The sequence below is a fragment of the Melopsittacus undulatus genome, chromosome 4, assembly GCF_012275295.1.
Source record: "Melopsittacus undulatus isolate bMelUnd1 chromosome 4, bMelUnd1.mat.Z, whole genome shotgun sequence".
Lineage (NCBI taxonomy): Eukaryota > Metazoa > Chordata > Aves > Psittaciformes > Psittaculidae > Melopsittacus > Melopsittacus undulatus.
The window spans coordinates 49,832,497-49,852,919 of NC_047530.1; the positions used below are offsets into that span (position 1 = coordinate 49,832,497).

At 41.0% G+C, this 20,423-nt stretch overlaps 2 protein-coding genes across 4 annotated transcripts in view; one reads left to right on the plus strand and one right to left on the minus strand.

Moving 5' to 3' along the window:
• CHID1 (chitinase domain containing 1) overlaps positions 1 to 1,838 on the minus strand; it is a 120,282-nt gene extending 118,444 nt beyond the window's left edge. Inside the window, exon 1 of the mRNA XM_034062625.1 lies at positions 1,740 to 1,838. The gene's annotated coding sequence lies outside the window, so the exon portion shown is untranslated. The remainder of the gene's footprint in view (positions 1 to 1,739) is intronic.
• A 6,712-nt stretch (positions 1,839 to 8,550) lies between these two features.
• The window catches only part of AP2A2 (adaptor related protein complex 2 subunit alpha 2), a 46,577-nt gene continuing 34,704 nt past the window's right edge, over positions 8,551 to 20,423 (plus strand). For all 3 annotated transcript variants that reach the window (XM_034061640.1, XM_031049030.2, XM_031049031.2), the window contains exon 1: positions 8,551 to 8,722. In XM_034061640.1, the coding sequence (XP_033917531.1) occupies positions 8,656 to 8,722 (67 nt within the window). In that variant the 5' untranslated portion in view covers positions 8,551 to 8,655. The remainder of the gene's footprint in view (positions 8,723 to 20,423) is intronic.

Consider the following 20,423-nt stretch of genomic DNA (forward strand, 5'->3'; position numbering starts at 1 on the left):
GATGACAGCAGTAAAAGTGCTTGAAAAGAAGAAATCTACTAGCACCCAAGAACACAGAGCAGCAATACTCTCATGTACAAAATTATTTCAAGGCTTTAGTCAAGTCTTATAAACACTGCAAAATAAAAGCAGAAAACTTTCTTGGATCCAGAGAGTGGGATAAAAGCTAAGTTGCTGTACCATTTGAAATCCAGTATTATTCATAGTTAAGGTGATATACTTCTACTTTGACTTCAGAGTCACTGGTAACCCTTTGTATTCTGCATCCTAAAACATCAGACCAAGCAGGCTGCTCTTGATAGCATCTACTCTATTCCATTTAGCTTGACAGACTCTATAAACAACTGCAGAGATGAAGAGTTCAGATCCTGAATAGTCAATACAAGTCTTAATTCTTTGGACAGATTACCAATTCTTCCAGAAGCTTGTATATATTGATTTGGAGGTGTTTGATTTCACTTTCAGACACAATTAGCAACAGCATCCAATTCCTGAAAAGACGTGAACATTTAACAGCTGAAGAACACAAGTTTAAAAAAGCCATCACTAACTAATTAGACATCAAAATGTGCTAATTTCCTTGACATGATCATATTCATCTTCCCATTACTGTTAAGTCAACATCCACCCCTAGATCTATAGGAAGCACTGAGCCTGTGGGAAAATGGTTTCTGCCAAGTGATAGTCCAATATCGACTCTTGGCGAGAACCTTGCTTTAATAATTTGTTCATTAACACCATCAGTTTGGTGAAAACTGAGTAGGTAGCATTACTCTACCACATAGAGATTATCTAAGCAAACTTAAAATGCTCTTTATGGTAACTATAAGCATGAATTTTGCAAACTTTACAAAACTATCAAGTTTTAGTTCTGCTAATTTTTCTTCCTTTTTAATTCTCCTCTAATTAAACTGAGTAGAACTGCATGAGCTTGGCACTAATTTCCTGTATCACTGCAAAATGCAAGCAAAATTAAAGCCTGACTCTGCTCAACTGACACTACATCTGAAGTTTAATGCATTTTCTGACAAACTGATCTGCAGCCCACATTTGTCTCTATGCCAGGTTAAAAATGCTGTTTAAGTCTCCATATGAGGGAACATACTTCTCGTCAGTGGTTTTAAATTAATCTTTAAGAGAGAAAGAAGCTGGCATAGATTTAGGCTGCCCAGAAGAGGCAACCAAAGAAACTAAATACTCTTGGAGGATGATACAGTAGGTATTTGGAAATCAGCATTAATGTTTATACTTTATTTCTAAAGAAACATGATTCTAACTACTGCTGCAGGAGTCTGCATCACTTAGCAAAAGAAGCCCAAGAAGCACACCGTCTATGTGCTTTCAAGTTAAATCAACAAAATCTAGATTCAGGTGTGAGAACCGTGAAACTCACAGCTTGTGTAAGTATCACTCCTTTTCCTCTTGTCAGGTGCTCTACTTTGACAGTAAGTTGCCTCCTATACTCGTCTGTCAGGAGACCAAAGCCTTCCACCCAGTCCTGTGACAGCCCGCAGCCTGCAAGCCTGCCAAGCCCAGGCTCCCTCACAACCAGCCTCCGCTGCGGCCTAATTCCGAGCTCGTACCCCGTGCAGGCACCGAGGGCACCCTCACCTGCCGTGTCACCCCGCCACTCCAGCCGTGCTACAAGCAGAGGGCCGCCACACCGCCTTACCGCCCGACCCCTTCCATTCCCTTCCCTACCCACAGGCAGCCCTCAGCCGCCCGCTGCCACCACCTACCGCCCGCCGCCGCTTCGGAAGTAGAGGCGGCCGGCACCGCCCCGCCGCCTGACGGGGCAGTGCTGAGGCGGCGAAAGGGAGAGTGCCGGGTGGCGGCTACGCGCTGGCTGCGCCAACATGGCGGAGAGGGAAGACCGGCCGTTGCGAGCTCGAGGGAGTGGCTGTTGCGTGTGACGGCCCGCGGGGCGGGGCGGAGGCAGGCTGCTGCTGCTGCCGGCCGCCGGTGGAGAGGCGTTAATGGGGCTGTCTGTGGGTGTGTGGCATCGGCGCTCATCTGTGCCCGGAGAAAGCAAGTGTTAGTCACGGTCTAACCGTAAATTGCCTAGAAGAGCCTCTTGGTTTATTACAAGCTGTAGCGAATAGTGTAGGGAACTTGGGAGTTCGGGCTAAAATACATGCACAAACCAGGAGACAGCCGAGTAACGGCCAAGGCTGCTGGGAGTCAGCAAAAAATATTGCTAACTCCTGGTATGCAAAAAGGAGGAGTAGTGTTAGATGGTCATTAACAGGATTTAAAATAAATGTTTATGGTTTAAATTGAGATTTTTATTATCTTCAGTTTGTGTTCTCATATACAATGTCACTACTACTATTTTTACTGCAGCAGAAGTATTGATATAACCCTGTTAATTTCACGGGCTGCTTGCAGGGACTAAATATCATACCAAAAGACTTTGTAAAAACAGATGTGTTATGTCATGATGTAGTGGCAAGCCTAGCATATCCAGCAGCCCGCTTCCCAACCGAAGCCTTTCCTCCCAGAAGCTTAACTGGAAGGTTACCTAATTTTCTCCTATCTGTTCTCTTTTGTTCACTCTTGTGTAAGAAAGATCTCCATGAATGTTCTCTGGCACTGGAAAGAAAAATAGCAGTGTTTTTCCTCTGAATGAGTGTTGACAGCGAACTGCATAAATGGCCTCTCTGGCAAGTGCTATGAATGTGAACTAAATCACCCAGATTTAAATCCTAGCAAGGACTTCAGAAAGGAAACTGATACTCACTAGAACATTTAGACCCACTTACAGACTAAAGAGCAGAAAAGAGGAATGTCTCATCCCACTTCTTTAGTGTTACCCAAATACCTCTGAATCCTTCAGCTTTCACTTAGGAGTGATTTTTTTTTAATCTCATAGGACTGTTTGATAGGCATCTTTGAAACACAGTACATTTTCATATATTAATTACCCAAGTTTAAAAGGTGCATAACTTCAGTATCAAAAGTAATTTAGAATTAATGTGGTACCAGATTTTCTGTTGTTTCATAATACGCTGTTCATCTCCCACAAACTTTAAATGTTTCCATTTTGCACTTCTAAATAGGAGGAACAACAGAGATAAGGCAAAAGGGCATGAAAAATCAGGTTTATTTCCAATCTCTCTGTAATGAAATCTATGATTTCTTGTGTTACATTTCCATTATATTGTCCTATTGACACTCTTACTTGCAGTCTTAGTGAGAATGCAACTAGATGACAGGGTGCATGCTGTCACTGAGGAGACCTGTTGCTACCTATAAGGGAATCACAGACCTTACATGTAAGCACACATCCAAATTTTTAACATGTCTACAGTAGGTTGGTAGTAGGTAGGTATTGGGCAGTTCCCACCAGAAGCTGACATTCCAGTATGCAAGACTAAAAGATAATCGGATCTTTATGCTTCCACATTTTTAATGTTCTCCAAAGATACTGGAATCTATATCTGTTCTGGGAATCATGAATGTATCTTGTTTAACTCCCACTGTCTACCCCATGCACTGCATACCAAATTCAGTAACTGAACTTGGCACTATGAATTCCTTGTCTTGAGCCAGGTACTCGAAGGCTGGGTGCAACACTTCTGGACATCTCAGCACCAATGTTCCCTATGTGCAACTAATTGTAACTCATTAAATACCACTTTACTTTTCCTGGAATTATCTCATGCTTCTTAACTTTTTTTTTAACCTAAAAATGCAAAGTCCTTTGAAGCTTTGAAGGTATTTTACATAAAATAATGATCAGTTTTCTGTTTATTCCTCATACTCCAGCAGTTACTGATTTTGATTATTACTGACAATAAGTCTTTTGGTTTAATTATATGCATTTGTGGTCAGCTCAAAGAGTCATAAATAAGTTTAAAAATGGGTTATGGTTGCCTATGATAGACCATAACAGTTTTATTTCTGTGTCTTCAGTCCGTACACTGGTATTCCTTTAAAAAAGCTGTAAGATAGGACACATGGGGGAGGGTTTGTCTGTTGCTTTCCTGGAGAGTAATTGCTAACCATTCAGAAAATAAGAATGGTGTGGCAGCAAGTAATGAGTGGAAGCCTGTAGTTAGGAAGAAAGCAAGCTAGCAAGCTAAGAGAAACAGCAGAAGGACCTCAGAGGTTAAATGGATGAAACTCCTATGAACTAGAAGGAATTATAGAGTTTATTGCAATTCACAGACACCCAGCTGGCTGACATTACTCTGCCAGCATGCAGGTAGCAAAGCCTTTGTTTGTAAAGCCTTTATTTACCCATATTTTATCTCATCTACTCTCTTGAAGTTTATTTTAAAGCTTTCTATTCCATGTTTTAATATAAGCATGTTGTTTTGAGTGTAAAACCCTTCTGGTCACTGAGCTCACTGAAGAGATCTAGGCAGATCCATCACAAATTTCTGGAAGTTTAGGGTTTCATGATAGCGATATTATCCTAACTTTGTGTTTCTTAACTTGAAAGCAGCACATCTGGTACTCTGACACTGCAGAAGGCATTGCTGATAAATCTGTGCTCTCTGTTAATAGATAATGAATGTTAGATGTCAGGTAGAGAAACATGATTGTGTGTACGTGTGGAGGAGCCACTTATTCTGTTTTCTCTCAAGCTATCTTTGCTTTTAGTAATGGTTAGAATGACCGTGAGGAGCAGAAGAAAGCAATAACTGATGGGAATAGGCACAAATCTGGCAGAAGTAACAAAGGGAAAGGAACAATTCCCTTTTTGTAGTTTCCACAAATGAATACTCACCAGCTGAATCCATTCAGTTTAATGGTAATAGGTTTATCAAGGTCAGTGTAATTATTCAAGTCTTTGTACCAAAGTGGAATGAAATTCTGAAAATTATTAAAGCAACTCATACATGACATGGGAAAGATGGGATAAACTGTGGATTTATTTGCAAACAAATGTGCTGCAAAACATCTTCTGTAATAGTAAAGCTTTTCTTGAGACTTTAATGCTTACTTTGCAGTAATTTAATATCTTAAAAAATCACATCTTGGGACTGAACTAATGAAATCTGTTTTTTTCAGACTAGTGTTTTATAGAAGTTAAGCTCAAACCAAAATGTTTTCCAGATTTAGTAACTGAGTGGTTTTATAAAGGGCTGTGCCTAGTGTGAACTCTCTGCTGTATAACAGCTGAGTTCACATTACAATGGTTCTTTCAGTAAGGACGCATAGAGACCATTATAGTCTCTCTTTCCTTTCTTTGCATCTTCCCCTTAGCAAAACTGTCTGAAAGAGGCTAATAAGCTCTAAAGTATGAGGCAGTAAGTGCAGACACATACCTACACATTTGCCATAATTGCATAAGCAGTTGTTGAGGCAAAAAAGAAGAGATGAAGGATGACGCCTCAGAATTCAGTCAGAGGAGGCTGACATAAAATAACCAGGATATGTGTATTGCATACTGAGACACTTCAAATGAAAAACTTAGCAGTATAGTTACAAAACTAGGGAGCTCCACATGGGTTAACTACTTGAATTTACCCGTGTTCTCAAGCAGAATTTGCAGCCCAAACTTGGCTTGGTACTGTCACAGCTATGCTGGTAGCAGTACTTAAGCCACCACTTAAAAAGTAGTTTAAGTGTACCTGCATGACTTGCAGTTAGGAGTACTTGCAGTATTCCCTAGAATACAGCCAGACAGGACACTTAGCCTTTAGGTGTCACTGTGCTCTTAAGAGTAGAAATTATTCAACTTAGCTCAAAATTTTATTTTTTTTTTTTCTGAAACAGAAACTCTTATGTAGTGACAGCTTAAGTTTTGAGCTTCAAAGGTAAATGAAAATTATTAAGCATCAAAGTTTGTAAAGCTATGAAAAGAGTTTTCTTTATGGAAGCCTACAAATGCAGAGAATCTGAGCTGGATGTTAGACTAGTTGTACATGACTGCCTGTAGTTGCACTTCATTTAAAGAATGGATCAAGGGAGAAATTGATATATGTGTGACTACCACATGCTGTTATCTTGTCTTTCTAATAGATACTTACATAAATAAAAAGTACTCATGTAATAATGTATCCTGAAAACACACACAACAGACCCTTGAGAGGTGAGCTGAGGTGTACAGACACTACCAGAGAGATCATATCAACGTTTATGTGGTTCTTTATCTATGAGAGAAAAATGTATCAACTTAAAGGCATTGGAGCTTGTGATTCGGAGACAACTCCAGGAACAAACTTGCCAACAAAGTTTTCAAGCTGACAAGCCGGTATTCTTTATTGCAGCGCTGGGAGACACGGGGGATAACTCCTCCTAACGTGTGTCTCCCTATTGCTACACAAGCCATCCTTATATAGTCCCTGGGCACACATACATATTCATGAGGCTACGTATGGATTACATCATTTTCCAGAAAGCTCCCCGCATGCGTACAGAACTGTGGTGGTGGTCTCTGAGGGTCGTTTACTTCTTCCAACAATCTTCATCACTTCTGGCAGCCTTTGGAGCATGTGCAGTAGATGCTTATACCAGTTTAATTGGTTTGCTAGCACCAGAGACATAATAATCCCCCTATCCTCCTACTTACCAGTTAGTTTACCTGCAGCCTATCCCGGACACCTGCTATTCCCAGATACTCCTTATCCCTGTGTCCTCTTTTTCTAGACTGTTTTTCTTAAGACCACATCAAATATAACGATTTATCTTGTGCCAGTATGTTCTCTATCTGTACTCTATTTTTTCTATGTATTATGCACCTCAGTAATTTTCCACTGCTACTGTTACAAAGCCATTGAACTTAACATTGCTTAAAACTAATTCTAAAGGTTTATAAATTCCATTTTGTGTTCCCCTTGTTTCACTTGATAAATTTAAATAAGATGCAAGGTCTCTCTGAGAAGGATTAACCACATGAACAAACTACCCAGGGAAATAGTGAATTTGATGGTGTCAGGTGAAGACTGAGTGCCTTTCTTGGAAGATAGGTTGTAGCTAAAAGCTAGATACTGGGCTCAATTTGAGGAGGGATGCGGGATAACAGGGGAAATGAAATGGCTTTAAGTACTCTGGAAAACAGATGAAATGACTGATTGATCACCAGAAGCCCACTGGTATCCTAAGTATATATCCACTCAGTATACTAATCATTCATTTGCATTATGACTGAAACCCTACTTCTGTTTAGGCAGACTAATGGTTTTGACACCATTTGAATCTATTTTCAGCTGATGAGATTAAATGCTCTGCACAGTCCTACCTCTTTGGCATGTTCAGGACAGTTTAAACTGGAAATGTTTCTAATCTTAGGAGTAGATGTGGCATGGGAGTGTGTTGCTCTGCATGTTTCACAGCCTTCATGAAAAAGATGCAGCCCTGGATTTGTATGCCTGCATGCCCACAGAGAGTCAGGATTGTGAATGACCACACGAAGCACTGGAGAAGGCTGCATGGAGACCTCATAGCAGCCTTTCAGTATTTGAAGGGGGCCTACAGGGATGCTGGTGAGGGACTATTCATTAGGGACTGTAGTGATAGGACAAGGGGTAACGGGTTGAAACTTAAACAGCAGAGGTTTAGACTGGATATAAGGAAGAAATTCTTTACTGTTAGGGTGGTGAGGTACTGGAATGGGTTGCCCAGGGAGGTTGTGAATGCTCCATCCCTGGTAGTGTTTAAGGCCAGGTTGGATGAAGCCTTGAGTGCATGGTTTAGTGTGAGGTGTCCCTACCCATGGCAGGTGGGTTGGAACTAGATGATCTTGAGGTCCTTCCCAACCCTAACTATTCTATGATTCTAGGATCTCTTACATAGCTGAAGGCAGAATCACAAGGTTATGACAAAAGATGGCTCTGCTCCTGGGCTTGCAAATGTTCAGAGTAACTGCACAAGGTACCTGAAGTAGATCCCATGCACTGTTTTGGGGCCCCTTTTGAGCTGCAGGACTGAGGCACAGCTTCCATCAGTTCACCCTATGGAAAGCAAGATCATAGAGAGCCTGTATGCTTCTCTCCACGTTTTAGAAATAAGGTCCTAGACTATCAGACCTCCAAAGCTTACTGCTGAAGTGTAATTTTCTTGTCTCCTGATCTGTTGTCTCTTTTCTCCCTCAGAAATTACATCCTCTGAAGGCACCTGCGAATCCTGGTACTTCTCCTTCAGAAATCATAAAGCTTCTCGAGCAGTAGGAGCACGGGGAGAGGAAGGGATTATGCTGCTCCTAAGCAGTGAACGCGCAATGGATTCACGCGCAGATCTAGCGGTTGAAGCCACCCTTCCGACCCCTCATGGGGAAGGGCCGCCCGCCCGCCTAGGCACCCCTCACACCGGCCTGTGCCTGTTTGCCCTGATGGCAGTGACCGGTAACAGCGTCCCAGTGCCAGCACCGCCAACCTCCAGGCCTCAGCCTCTAAGCAACCACCCTCCCACGCCGCAGCATGGCCCGGGCTGCTGCAGACATAGCCAGGGCGCGGCGCAAGCAGCCGGGGGCCGTGAGGGCGGCCCCGCCCGCCGCGGCCCGCAGCACCCCCGCCTCGGCGCGGCAGGGGGCGCCAGAGCCTCGCACGCCCGTCGCCCGCGGGGGCGCGGGAGCCATCCCGGCGCCTGCGCGCTGCTGAGGCGGTGGCGGTGGCAGCGGCCTGAAGAATCCCGCGGGGAGAGCGGGTGGCGGCGGTGGTTGTGCCGGTTTGGCGTGTCGCTGGGCGGCCGTGATCGCGCGCCACCATGCCTGCGGTGTCGAAGGGCGATGGGATGCGGGGCCTGGCGGTCTTCATCTCTGATATCCGGAACTGTGAGTGGCAGCCGATGCGCGGTGGGGCTGGGGCCTGGGCCGTGCCGGCCGTTGCTGTGGGTTGTTGGGCCGGGGCTTCTTTCCCTGAATCCCCTCACCAGTGCTCTTCTCTTCCCCTTCTCCCCTGTAAGCAGGCAGCTTGGAGCGCTCTTGCCTCACGAAATGGCGACGCGCTCTGGGGGGGGGAGGCGGCGCTGCGGGAGGGGGAGCAGCCTGAGGCTCTGGGCTGCTGGTTTGGGTTGATTTGTGCGTTTGGGTGGGTTGGTTGGGGTATTTTTTCCCATCTTCCCCTGTGAGCTTACCCCCCACGCGTCTGCAGACGGGCGCTGGGTATTGCAGTCGCTGTCCCGGCGGAAGGGGATGCCAAGAGGCTGGTGTCCGTTGTTGTTTATAAGGAGCTGAAGCGAAGCTGGCATGTATTCGGGGTGCGGGAGTGTTTGTGGCGGAAGAGAGAGAGAGGCGGCCCTGGTCTCCTTCCAAATCCGTGAACGCCTCTGAATTCGAAACGTCACTGATGGAAAGCAGGCCTCTGTAAGGGTTCCTGCGAGCAGGGCCTTCTGTGGGTATGGCTAGGCTTGGCTTAAATGACTTTAAAATACTGCTTTAGCACAAATCAGCTCTTAGGATCCATGTGATTAAAAATGGGATGGAGAGGGCTGCGAGTCAGTTGTCCCCCTGAGGGAGGAGGGGGGAGCATGCCCGTGAGTGCGCAATGCAGAGAGGAGTACAACTCTGCTGTCGCTTGGGTTGGGAGGGGAGAATAGGCGAAGAAGGTGTATGTCTGGGGGTACATTCAGTGCTGAACTTACCTTTTTGACTGAGAATTACATGTGATAGCAGCTTAATATTAATCTGAGTTAGTGATCTAAGTGTATGATGTGGCAGGAATTGCCTGAGGAAGGGCTAAGGTCACTGTGGTTGGTGTGATGAAACAGTTCTATTTTGTCCACCTTTTTGCCTCTGTAGATAACTTGAGGCTACTTTAAAAGCAGCAGCAGTAAGGTTTCCTCGCTAACGGATGAATGTGGATTTGGAGAATTTTTAAATGCAAATTGTGATGATCTAATGATGGCTTTTATTGAATAACCTCATCTGCTTAGGAGAATCTTCATGTTGATGACTTCTAATATAAAAGGCAAGGGAGAAAATCATGCAGATAAAATTACTGTTAAAATGCAGAGTTTACTTAAACTAAATTAATGTGATTTGGACTTCCAGCCATGTAAACAAGGGCTTTGTGTATAAAATTCAAGGTTGTTAATCTTCCTTACAGTATAAGCTGTCTTGTTTTGTTTTCAAAATAGACTTGCAGATCCTTAGGTTTCTTCTGACTTTGTTCTTGTGTATGTAGAAGAAGGCTTATAAAATGTGTTGTATATTAGTTCAAGGTTGCATGAATGCTTCTGTGCTTTGCCTGGTTGGCCCAACTATTTTACTGGATATTTTCCAGTGCCATGGTATTCTATGCATGTGTAACATAGCACAGAATCACAGAATATCATGTAGTTCCAACCCCATGTGATGGGCCGGGACGCCTCACATTAGACCATGTCACCTAAGTCTCTGTACAACCTGGCCTTGCATATTGCCAGGCCTGCAGCATTTATCACTTCTTTTTGCAACCCATTCCAGTGCCTCACCACCCTCATAGCAAAGAACTTCCTTATATCTAACCTGAACTTCCCCTGTTTAAATCTGTTGGCCTTTGTCCTATTGCTGCAGTCCCTGATGAAGAATTCCTCTCTGACATCCAAATACTTAGTGTCATAGCAGCTAAGACTTGCTATTGTCTTTTAAACTATTTTTTTAAACAATTGTTTTCATTCATTTTGATAGAAGTAGTATGATTTATTCTTCAATGTCTTTTGCATCTTGCAGTTGGTCAGCACATTTGTCCAACCTTACTTTCACTGAAACTCAGTAGAGGAATTTCAGTAGAGAAACAAGAGAAACGTTCAAGCCCTTAAGTTCCTAACCTATGTTTAGAGATGTGGAATAACAAAAATTGAGGTAGTAGGATTGAACAAATTAACTACTGATATCCCCACAAGCTTGTTAGTGTGTAGCAGTGTGCGAACTCTCATGGAACAACCATCTCTCTATCCAGATTGGACAACAAACCTCTCATCCTCTCAGTGTAGTCAAGTGACAGACGTGTAACTTGCATGTGAAATAAATATTAATGTTTTCACTGTTTAAGCAAATAGTGATACTTCTGAAATGTTTTGTCCCTGCCCAGACAGCTGTTTGAGAGCTGTAATTGTGTATCTTCATAATGAAGAATATAACTGTATCTTGCAATTAGCTGCAAAAGAGTTAATAGTTCCCACTAATATTTGATTTATGCAGTTTCCAAATGGCTGTCTAGTGGCATTTGAGTCTTTTTCCTTTAAGGGAGTTCCTAGTGTTGCCAGCTACCCGTGGGCTGGTGTATGCTGACTAAGATTCCCAAAAATACTTGAGAGCACTCTCAAGAGACTGTGCTTTGCAGGCACTGATACTTGCTTAATTGTCATCTTTCTCTCTCCAGAATGGGGAGCTAGGTACTTGTCAAGAACAAAAAGTAATAGCTATTTGGAAAAAATCTTTTGAATTGTAAATCTAAGATACTGTTCTCCTGTTCTGAGATGGGAGATGGGGAAGCTAGATGCCAAGTGCAGTGCTTAAACTCTGTTTCTAGCCTTAAAGCTGGACTTAAAGCTGACAGCCTTAAAACTGACAGTTGTACTGATGTGCAAAATGTCTCCTGGCATTCTGAATTTCAGTCTTAATTTTGACTTAGTTGGACTTGTTTATATAATACTAGTGTAAGGACCTGACATTTTTAGTTTGCCTACAGCTCTTCCAGATTGAGTAATGTTGAAACACGGGGTGTGTGGTTTCTGAAAGACCCGAGGAGCAATTTCCCTGTAACACACACCCCAACTATACTTAGGGGGTTACTGAAAAAATAAAATGCAATTGTGTGCTAGCTGTTCCCAGGTGAAGGCAGTAATAAGATAAATGATATAAATATGTAAATGTAGACTGTCTACCTTTAGAAATGCTTAATCTTCTTACATAGTCTTCTTTCTTGGGCACTTGTACCTACAAGGTCTGCAGCACTAAATAATGCATTCTTCTCTTTTGAGTTTTATTATATTACTAATTTGGAAGTGATGCTTGTCTTGCCTGTTTTTACTAGTCTTCTACAGGCTTCAGAAAAGTCTGATAAAGTGCTAGCAATTTTCAATGCTTGAAACTCTAGCTGACTGTGGATGAATGAACAGCTTGCACTACCAGGCTGTCTTTAATAGCCAAAAGGTTGATTTTGACTTCTGTGTTGGTTAGCCATGGTTTTGTCACTTGGGTTGTCTATTAAGCTTCTTGATCTGAGTGTTAAATGCTTTTTTGTCACATATGGTGTTGAGTGTAAGAAATGCTTTCTATATGACTTTAAAAAAATGCTTAAAATGTCCTGATTTCTTGAAAGTCTGTAAAGCTATTAAAAGAAAGTTTGCATACTACTTGTAGCAGCAATGTAAACCATTTTAAAGGGCAAAAATGCTTCTTAATGCTTTGACTTTTCTCTGGCATCTGTGAAACTGTAGCATTGAATGTATTTTTCAAAGGAAAATGTTATATATCCACCTAAATACCAACCAAATTTTCAAGCTCAGATACTATAAGAAGGTTAATCATCCTGCAGTTCCTGATATTTCTCCACAGTTATGTTTCAGGGCAGCTTCTTGTTGCAGGCACTGTATTTTGTACATAGAGATTCTAGTGCAGAAGGCAGAAAAAGAGTTTAAAAAAAACCACCACTCGTTTAGATGCCTGACAACATGCCAGTAGATGTATGGGCTCTTCTAGAAACTTGCATAATTGGATTGTTTTATACCACATATGAAATAGTACTTTCATAGACATCAAAGAGACAAGAAGACTGTAGATTGGAAGCTGAAGTACTTGGCTAAAATAGCCCAGTTAATTAGCGTTTTGGTTAATGAGGCCCACTGAGAAGACAGCAAAGTGTGGCTATGCTGTAAAACAGATTGTGGTGATGGTGGAGCTAGAAAGCTCTGAATCCTGTGGCTTGATGAAGTGCCATCCAGACTTGGGAGTTCAGGTCAGGAAGAGTCCTTGTCACTGCTTGGGTGAAGGACCTCATGAGCTAAGGCCCAACAAGATTTGCCTGTGTTACATGCATATGGAATCCTGAAAGGAGCACTTATTCTGTATTGAGTATGCTAAGTCTTTTTTTGTGTGTATACGTACTGCAGAGCTGCTGAAGTGATTTGGCTTCTGCAAGATGGTACTTTATAAACTCTCCAACTGTCTTAGCTGACAGATACATCATCAGGAGTCTTTTTTTTTTTTTTTGAGAGAGAGAAATAATAGCTTTATTCTTATCTGGTGATAAAGTACTTTAAAGTCATTTGTCACTCAACCTATTTTGTTGCAACAACATTATTATCTGCTATTCACCCTGAAAACTAAAAAAGCTTACCTTTTTCTCTTTTCTTTTGGAGGTGGTAGTGTAGAAATAGTTTCTGTTACAATATATTAAGTGTACTACTGGTAACCCCTTCCTCCACTGTAAAATTGGAAAGTTGTCTACTCTTGAGTTGATGAAATGGATCTGCACAGAGACAAAAGCTGCTTTTGCCACAGGCTTAGAGAACAAGACAGTTATTAATTTCCCTCACTACTTTAGGTAACTGCCTTATCTTTTCAGTGCCATCTTAGAAGTTGGACAGGAGGAGGAATGATTCCTTCATTTTCCAAATGTTTCTGTGTATGTTCTAAAATACTGTTCTCCTCAGGCAATTTTTTTTTTCCATAAATAAAACCCAGCAGATATACTAAACAAAGGTCTATCTCTTCTCTTAGAACTTAACTGCATTAATTCTTCTTTGCACTGAACAGGGAGGATGTCCATAGGCTGAAGGCTCATGAAGCCTGACTTCAGTAGCTTTGTTTCACTGAATTGGGACTGATGCATCAGGTTACAAATAGACAAGTCGGAATTAAAAAAGGCTGGTTCATGCAATTAGTTGTGTGAATGGATTGTAGATAACAGAGTGCATTTACCTGTATATGATGGAGGGACATGCACATGAATTAAATGACCACGTGGGTATGTATAGTTATTTGTTCTTTGTGAGAACACCCCCACAGTGGAAAAAAATTCACGTATAGCAAACTGGGCATATAGAGCTTGTTTTAGTGCTTTATGTCAGTAATGGTGCTTTAGTGTAGGGAGGCAACTTTGAGATGCAGGTTCCTACTTGCATTGGATATGGTTTTAAAGTATGACTTGAGTTACTTCCATATACAGTCAATGACTTTTTTGCATTTTTATTCTTAGATTACTTATCTCTTCGAAGGAATTTCAAGGCAAGGTGTCTTGATTTGCTGTCCTGTTTCTCTTGCAAGCTTATGAACACTCATCTAATATGGACAGTTTCTGCCCAGAAAAACCCTAAGAGCATGCTGCTCAGAGCTATAATAAGCACTAAGTCTAGCATTACTTGTTCCTATTTGCAGGAGAGCAATTTAAGGAAAAAAAATACTAGTGTGAGATTAATCTGAGGAGGATGTGTAAAACAAAATTAGTGGTCCTCTGATTGCTCCTCAGTCTTAGCTTTCTTCTGGTCATTTCATAGAACTTTGAGGTGCGTTTGGGTTGTGGGGTTTTGTGTGTGTGTGTGTGTGGTTTTGTGGGTTTTTTGTTTTGTTTTGTGTTGATTTTTTTAATTTGCATATTTGACTAAGAAAAGAGGAGAGTAGACAAATACGATGGTTGGTAAATGAGAAGTTACAAAGAGCTAGAATTTCTCATGTGACAGCCATGTTCTCCGTTGAATACACTGGAAAATTTAGCATCTGCTGAATTTGAAATCCTTTTGATAAAGGCTGCCCATCAGTCTGGCAAGAGGAAATTTAGACTGTTGTAGAGACTATTACATATCTGCATCAATTAGTGAGCTCATGCAGGATTTCTTAAGGCCCCTGAAACAGTAGTTTAGAAGTGATAGTAAAACTAAATTTTTGGATAAGCCTCAAACTGTTCTTCTGTTATTTGGATGTGACCTAAAGTAAAAGAGAGGCCACAGTGACTTCTAAATCAGTGCAAATACTGCCTTACCCTGTTGAAGGGAGTGTGAAAATACTGTTGCAGGAAATGGCTGCTCAGTTAAGGAAGTAGGAAGAGCTGCATTATGTAGTAACCTAACCTTGCATTTCTGGTTTTGCGTATCTTCTTAGCTTAAAGCTTCTCTTTTGATGGGAGTCAATGCCATTTTGTTAACTAAACTGTCAAGTAGATGTTTTATATATCATAAAGTCACTTGGGTCTGAGCTTCCAGTAAGCTTTCAGCTGATACAGGGAAAGATCTGGTCTTAAGCTAGACCCTCTGACATAGTTACTTCTCAGACTCTTTCAAAGTTTGAGCTGTACTGTTTTTCGTAACTTGTAGTGCCTAGTTAGAAAAACCACCCACAGTAGGTGCCTCATATTATTAAACTTCTATTACATTGATGTGATTAAACTGTCTGAATTGTGATATGATTTGAAAGCTGCAGTATGCTCTTCTGCATTTATTTCCCTTATGAGACCAAGGAGTTAATGGATTACTGTATTACAGTAAAGCCTATGACTGCCTGTTACTTCATGGGAAGTGTTATAGGGGCAAATCTAGTAGCATACCAGAGGAAGAAGTGAGTTCTGTGGATAGAACTATCTGCTGTGCAGGATATTAGCAAGTTCTTAAATAGGATCAGTAAGTCACTGATCCCTTTGTATAAAGGGATATCTGATCGCAACATGATGTCCCAAGTCACAAAAATCTTCAGATTCTTCTTTGGGTCAGTCATGATCTCCAACAGAATAGACAGGCATTTCTTTCCTCCAATCAGGCATATCTTGTGAAAGGACAGTGTGCACCCATGTTGTTCATAACAGGATGTTAATACATCATTGAGCAAAAAGCTGCTTCTTGTGCAGCCTTGAACTGGTCAGTTTCTGCACAAAACTTGAAGCCATATTAACATCCTATGAAGGTACAGTATTTTATAGTAGTCTCTTTGGATTAGTTGCAGAGTGAGTTTGTAAACAATAGCACCATCATTCTTTGGATATAGCCAGGTGGACATGGAACTTGCATCTGTGTTGTAGTGCTCTAGATAGTTTAGCCAAGTGAAGGCTAAAAACTCATATAATGTGAGGGCAGACATACAGTAAACAGGCACTCTGATGTATTGCTATGTAACCTGCCTCCCTTGTGACCCTTTCCTTCTGTGCTAAAGAGATGGAGAAGTGGAGGATGGATTTAGTGGTTTACTTTATGAAGCTAATGGTCTGCATAGCAAAAGGCTGATCTATACTCTAGAGCTGTAGCATGAGTATGCATCTTGCTGGCAGGTAAGAGCAGCAGTTTAATTTACTGACACAAGTTTTAAGTACTATAAAAGCTCTTTCTAAAGGCAGGAAAGTATATGCTGATTACTTTTATATGAATATTGTCCCATAAGTGTTTGGACCACTCTTAGTGTAGAGATGTTACTGTTCATTTTGATTCGGTCCATCTTGTAACCAGTTTCTTTCTCTGTTCCCTGATAACAGGTTTAAGAATGCAGTGCACTTTTACCATCATGCTAATAAGCTGTTTTAGCAATAGGAAAGGGGAATGGGTAATTTGATTGCTTTCTGCCACTAAGAGTGTGCTTGGATGGTGAATGGGGTGAGCTTGCTCTTTACCTGGTCATGTATTCTGCTGGCATTATCACTGTAGTAAAGCTGATATAATTTACTCTTCAGATATTAAATAAACCAATCTTGCTTTTGGCTGTTTGGCTCTCTAACTGATCTGCAGCATTACAAAGTAGTAGTAGGAATACATATGCCAGGAGGAGCGCAGTGCTAAGGAGCAGTCTGGAGTTGTCTTTTAAGAAGTATAGCCTTGAATCAAACTAATTATGAAACTTGTAAATGGATTTTGCTTAAAGGAAGATAGTAGCAGTTTGACTGTGATGTCTCTCCCACCCAACTTAGCCAGTCAGCTTGGATTCTCCTAGAGGCTAATGATAACATAGCAGTGGAAAGAAAATCTGTTTGGAAAACAGTGGTTTACAGCTCTGCAGGAAAACATTTGGCAACATCTTTGAAAATTTATCTTTTGTATTATAACTGTGTTCTTAAGTAGATGTTCTTAGCCACTACAGAGTTCAGAGGAGATGCTGCTGCTCTTAACCTAGTCAGTATTTGTATTACTGCTGTCCTTAACAGAAAACTAGAATTGTCCTATATTTAAGGCCTATTTGATAATTGATTGTGAACAGAGGCATGTTCTGTTAGACAAATGGTAGCACCACAAATAGGAACTGACACTACTATTTGCCTTCAAGAAACATGACAGAATGGCAAGCTTTTCCTTATGCTAATAGAGCCTTCTACCCAATATGCTTTGCAGTTCTTCCCACTACTAATGCACATCTATAATCATAGGATTGTCAGATGGCTACAATTCAAGTAAGGCTAAGAGGTGACATAAGTAACAGTTCTAACTTGTGCATAAATTCAAAACAGATTAATTTAGTGGGCTCCATAAGCAGATTTGAGCCAGATGAGTAATGGCAACACTTTTGTGAAGCGGGGTGTTTTTTGCTTTAAATGTTGTCTGTATACCTGTCTCAAGAACTTGCCTATAGAAATCTATGGTGCTCAGTATTTGTGCAGATGCTGGTGTAGAAAAATACTTCTTTGTTCCTTTGGGAAATAAATGCATAGCCTTGGTCAGAAATACACCAGACTAAATGGTTTGTATGAAGGCTAAGAGCTCTTACCAGTTCTAGTTAATCAGCATGGAGGTGCTTTGTGCCTCAAACTTGGCTTAGACAGTCTATAGTTAGTATAGCAACAAGTTAATCCTGATGGAGCAGGTCACTGAGCCACAAGCAGCCCATTAATTCTAACTTTGAAGGACTTGCTTAGTCTCTTACAACCCTGCTGCCAAGTTAGTATTAAGATATGTCAAATGTGTTCTTCAGATGGATGGAATCAAATTCTTTTCTGTAACTTCTGTTTTCTCATTCTTCTGTAAATTGTAATGCAGAACTCCAAACTGACATATGGAGGTGTTATTCTTGCAGTACTGAAGCTCTGACTATAGTCTGGATTACTAGGAGATTTAAGAATAGTAATTGGTTCTCTGAAAAGCTGTATGACTCTTGTTTTTTCCCAGTCTGTCTTTGTTAAACAAGATGGTAATTGATGATAATAGTGCACTGCAGACTAAATTTACCTTGCCTAATGAAGGCAGTAGGCAGTATAGTGGAGTCTGAAGCCTGGCAAACTGCCAAATATGAAGTAATCATTCATAAGCACCTTGGATAATGTTGTGGCTGAAGATCTGTTTGCTCAGGTACTCATCTTGGAGACTAAGAGCAATTGTATACAAGGGCTGTAAGGCTACAAACAATATATGTCTTTTGTGCAGAATAGCTAGCCAAAACTTACTGACTTGCAATCAACTCTTTTAATAACTTTTTATGAATATTTAATCTTATTTCCTAAACTGGAAAAAGCCTAAGTGAAAGCGAGAAGGATGTGGCCTGAACTGATGTGGAACATAATCTTTTTGTGCATTGGCTTAAATACTGTCCTGCCCATCGGTTTGTATATGTGGCATGACCTGTATTAAGCATATCCAAGTTGAATGGCTTAGCTACATACAGCCCATGTTTTTGGAATACAGCTTGAAACTGGGAGCTGTGTGACAGCTTGGAAGTGAGGCAGAGCAGTTGCCTTTGCAAGCACAGTGTTCTGAAGCACAGTGCTCCTTCAGCTGTCATCAATCTTGTCTTCCTTTTGAACAATTTTTAGGTTACATAAATGTTTATAGTAGTGATGAAAATCAAATATGCATGTAGAAATTCTAAAGTGAGTGTACCATGGCTGAGTAATGTGGTTAACTTCTCACTTCATTGAACAGATTTTCTTCAATAGTCCCTGCTTCCCTCTCCACTCTTAGTGAGACAGAAGATCCAGCTGGAAATTGGTCCTTGGTTTTTGGTACTTATTTTTTCCTGTACATGGAACAAACTGAAACTACTTGCCACTGTTTTTGCTTTGCCATCCTCTATTGTAAGAATAAATTAATTTGAATAAGGTTACCATGCAGTATAACTTCTGAAGTTCAGGAAACTTGTTTTCAGGTGCTTCAGCCTTGTTTTAACTCATGAGTTGCTCTAAGCATTCTTATGTGACCGTCCTTGGTGACACTTAACACCCAGTGTGCTAGTGCTGCTCTCTAAAACTGAAATTTCAGGCACATATAGGCTGTAATCACTAATAAGGAGACAAGATGTAATCATTTGACTTGATTTCCAGTGTATGGACTTAAACTTTTATCCAGCTACTTGCTATGCTATTTAAGCTTGGTCAGGGCCTAGATGAGATTGCATACTGCATTCCAAATAAACCAGCCTGAAGAAATGATGCAGAACAGGCTTTTATTCACATGCATGTTTTTAACTTTGAGAGAATAAATCTACTGATGCAAATATACTGTTTGATATGGGTGTTCCTGTCAACTCATTGCTACAGCTGTGTGCACAGGGGAAGGGGGAGTTTTAGAGTTTCATGTTGCTGAGTCTGCAGTCTGTTTCAGCCAAAGGTGCTGACTTCACAAATTCCTGAAGTGTTTTTGTCAGGCTACCCTTAATGTTCTGTTGCTTGCTTCGGACACAAAGAACCCAGTTTCTAGCAATAACTGATCATCTGTGAGCATAAGTTCTTTACTGTGAGAGTGGTGAGGCCCTGGAATAGGTCATCCAAAGAAGTGATAAATGCTTCATCCCTGCCAGTGTTCAAGACCACGTTGAATGGAGTCTAAGGAGGGAAAAAAAAAAAAAATATATATATATATATATATATAAGTATCTTTGTTTAAGAAAAACTGGCTGACATGTACTTATTTCTCTTTCCTGCCCCCTTTTTTAATATGTGATCATTGCCATGCTTGTTAAGGTTAGAGAAACAATTGCTAATTCAAAATAAATTCTGCAGCGTGTTTTCCTTACAAATAGGATCCAAAGATGCAGAGCAAGAACATAACTTCCAAATTTAGGTAACTAAATATCTTACTCAGGTTAGCAGTTTACCTGACTGAGGTTGGTTCTGTGCCCTGTTTATCTGAATGAAGTATAAAATCTCCAGAATCAGTAGTAATGCTTTAATGAGATGTGCTCTTCACTTGGTAAAAGGTGAAAGAAATTGATTTTAGAATTATTTTTTTTTCTAGAGCAGGTGAATTGTTGCAGATAAGGAAAGTGTGTTAAGCCTTTAAAAAGAGAGCTAATATGAGAGCCTACAAAATTGAGTGTTCTCTGTTTATGTAACTGCTCTCGCTTTTCAGGTGTATGTTACTGTGGCCCTCTGTTCATAGAGTATAGACCCAGGAGCAAAAGACTTGCTTAAGTCCAGTAGTGAATTCCTAATGCCGGGAAGTATCTTAGACATGAACAGTTGAGTATGTTTGCCATGACCACAGGATAAATAATCTAATGCAGTTAAGACAAATCTAAAATTTATAGTAGAAGACACCTCAAGCCTTGGATTGTACAAGCTTCTGCTTATTTATATGGTAGTGTTACTGCTTTATGACCAGCTTACTTTACACTAGCAGGTTAAATTGGAAGAAACCCAATAACATCTTGC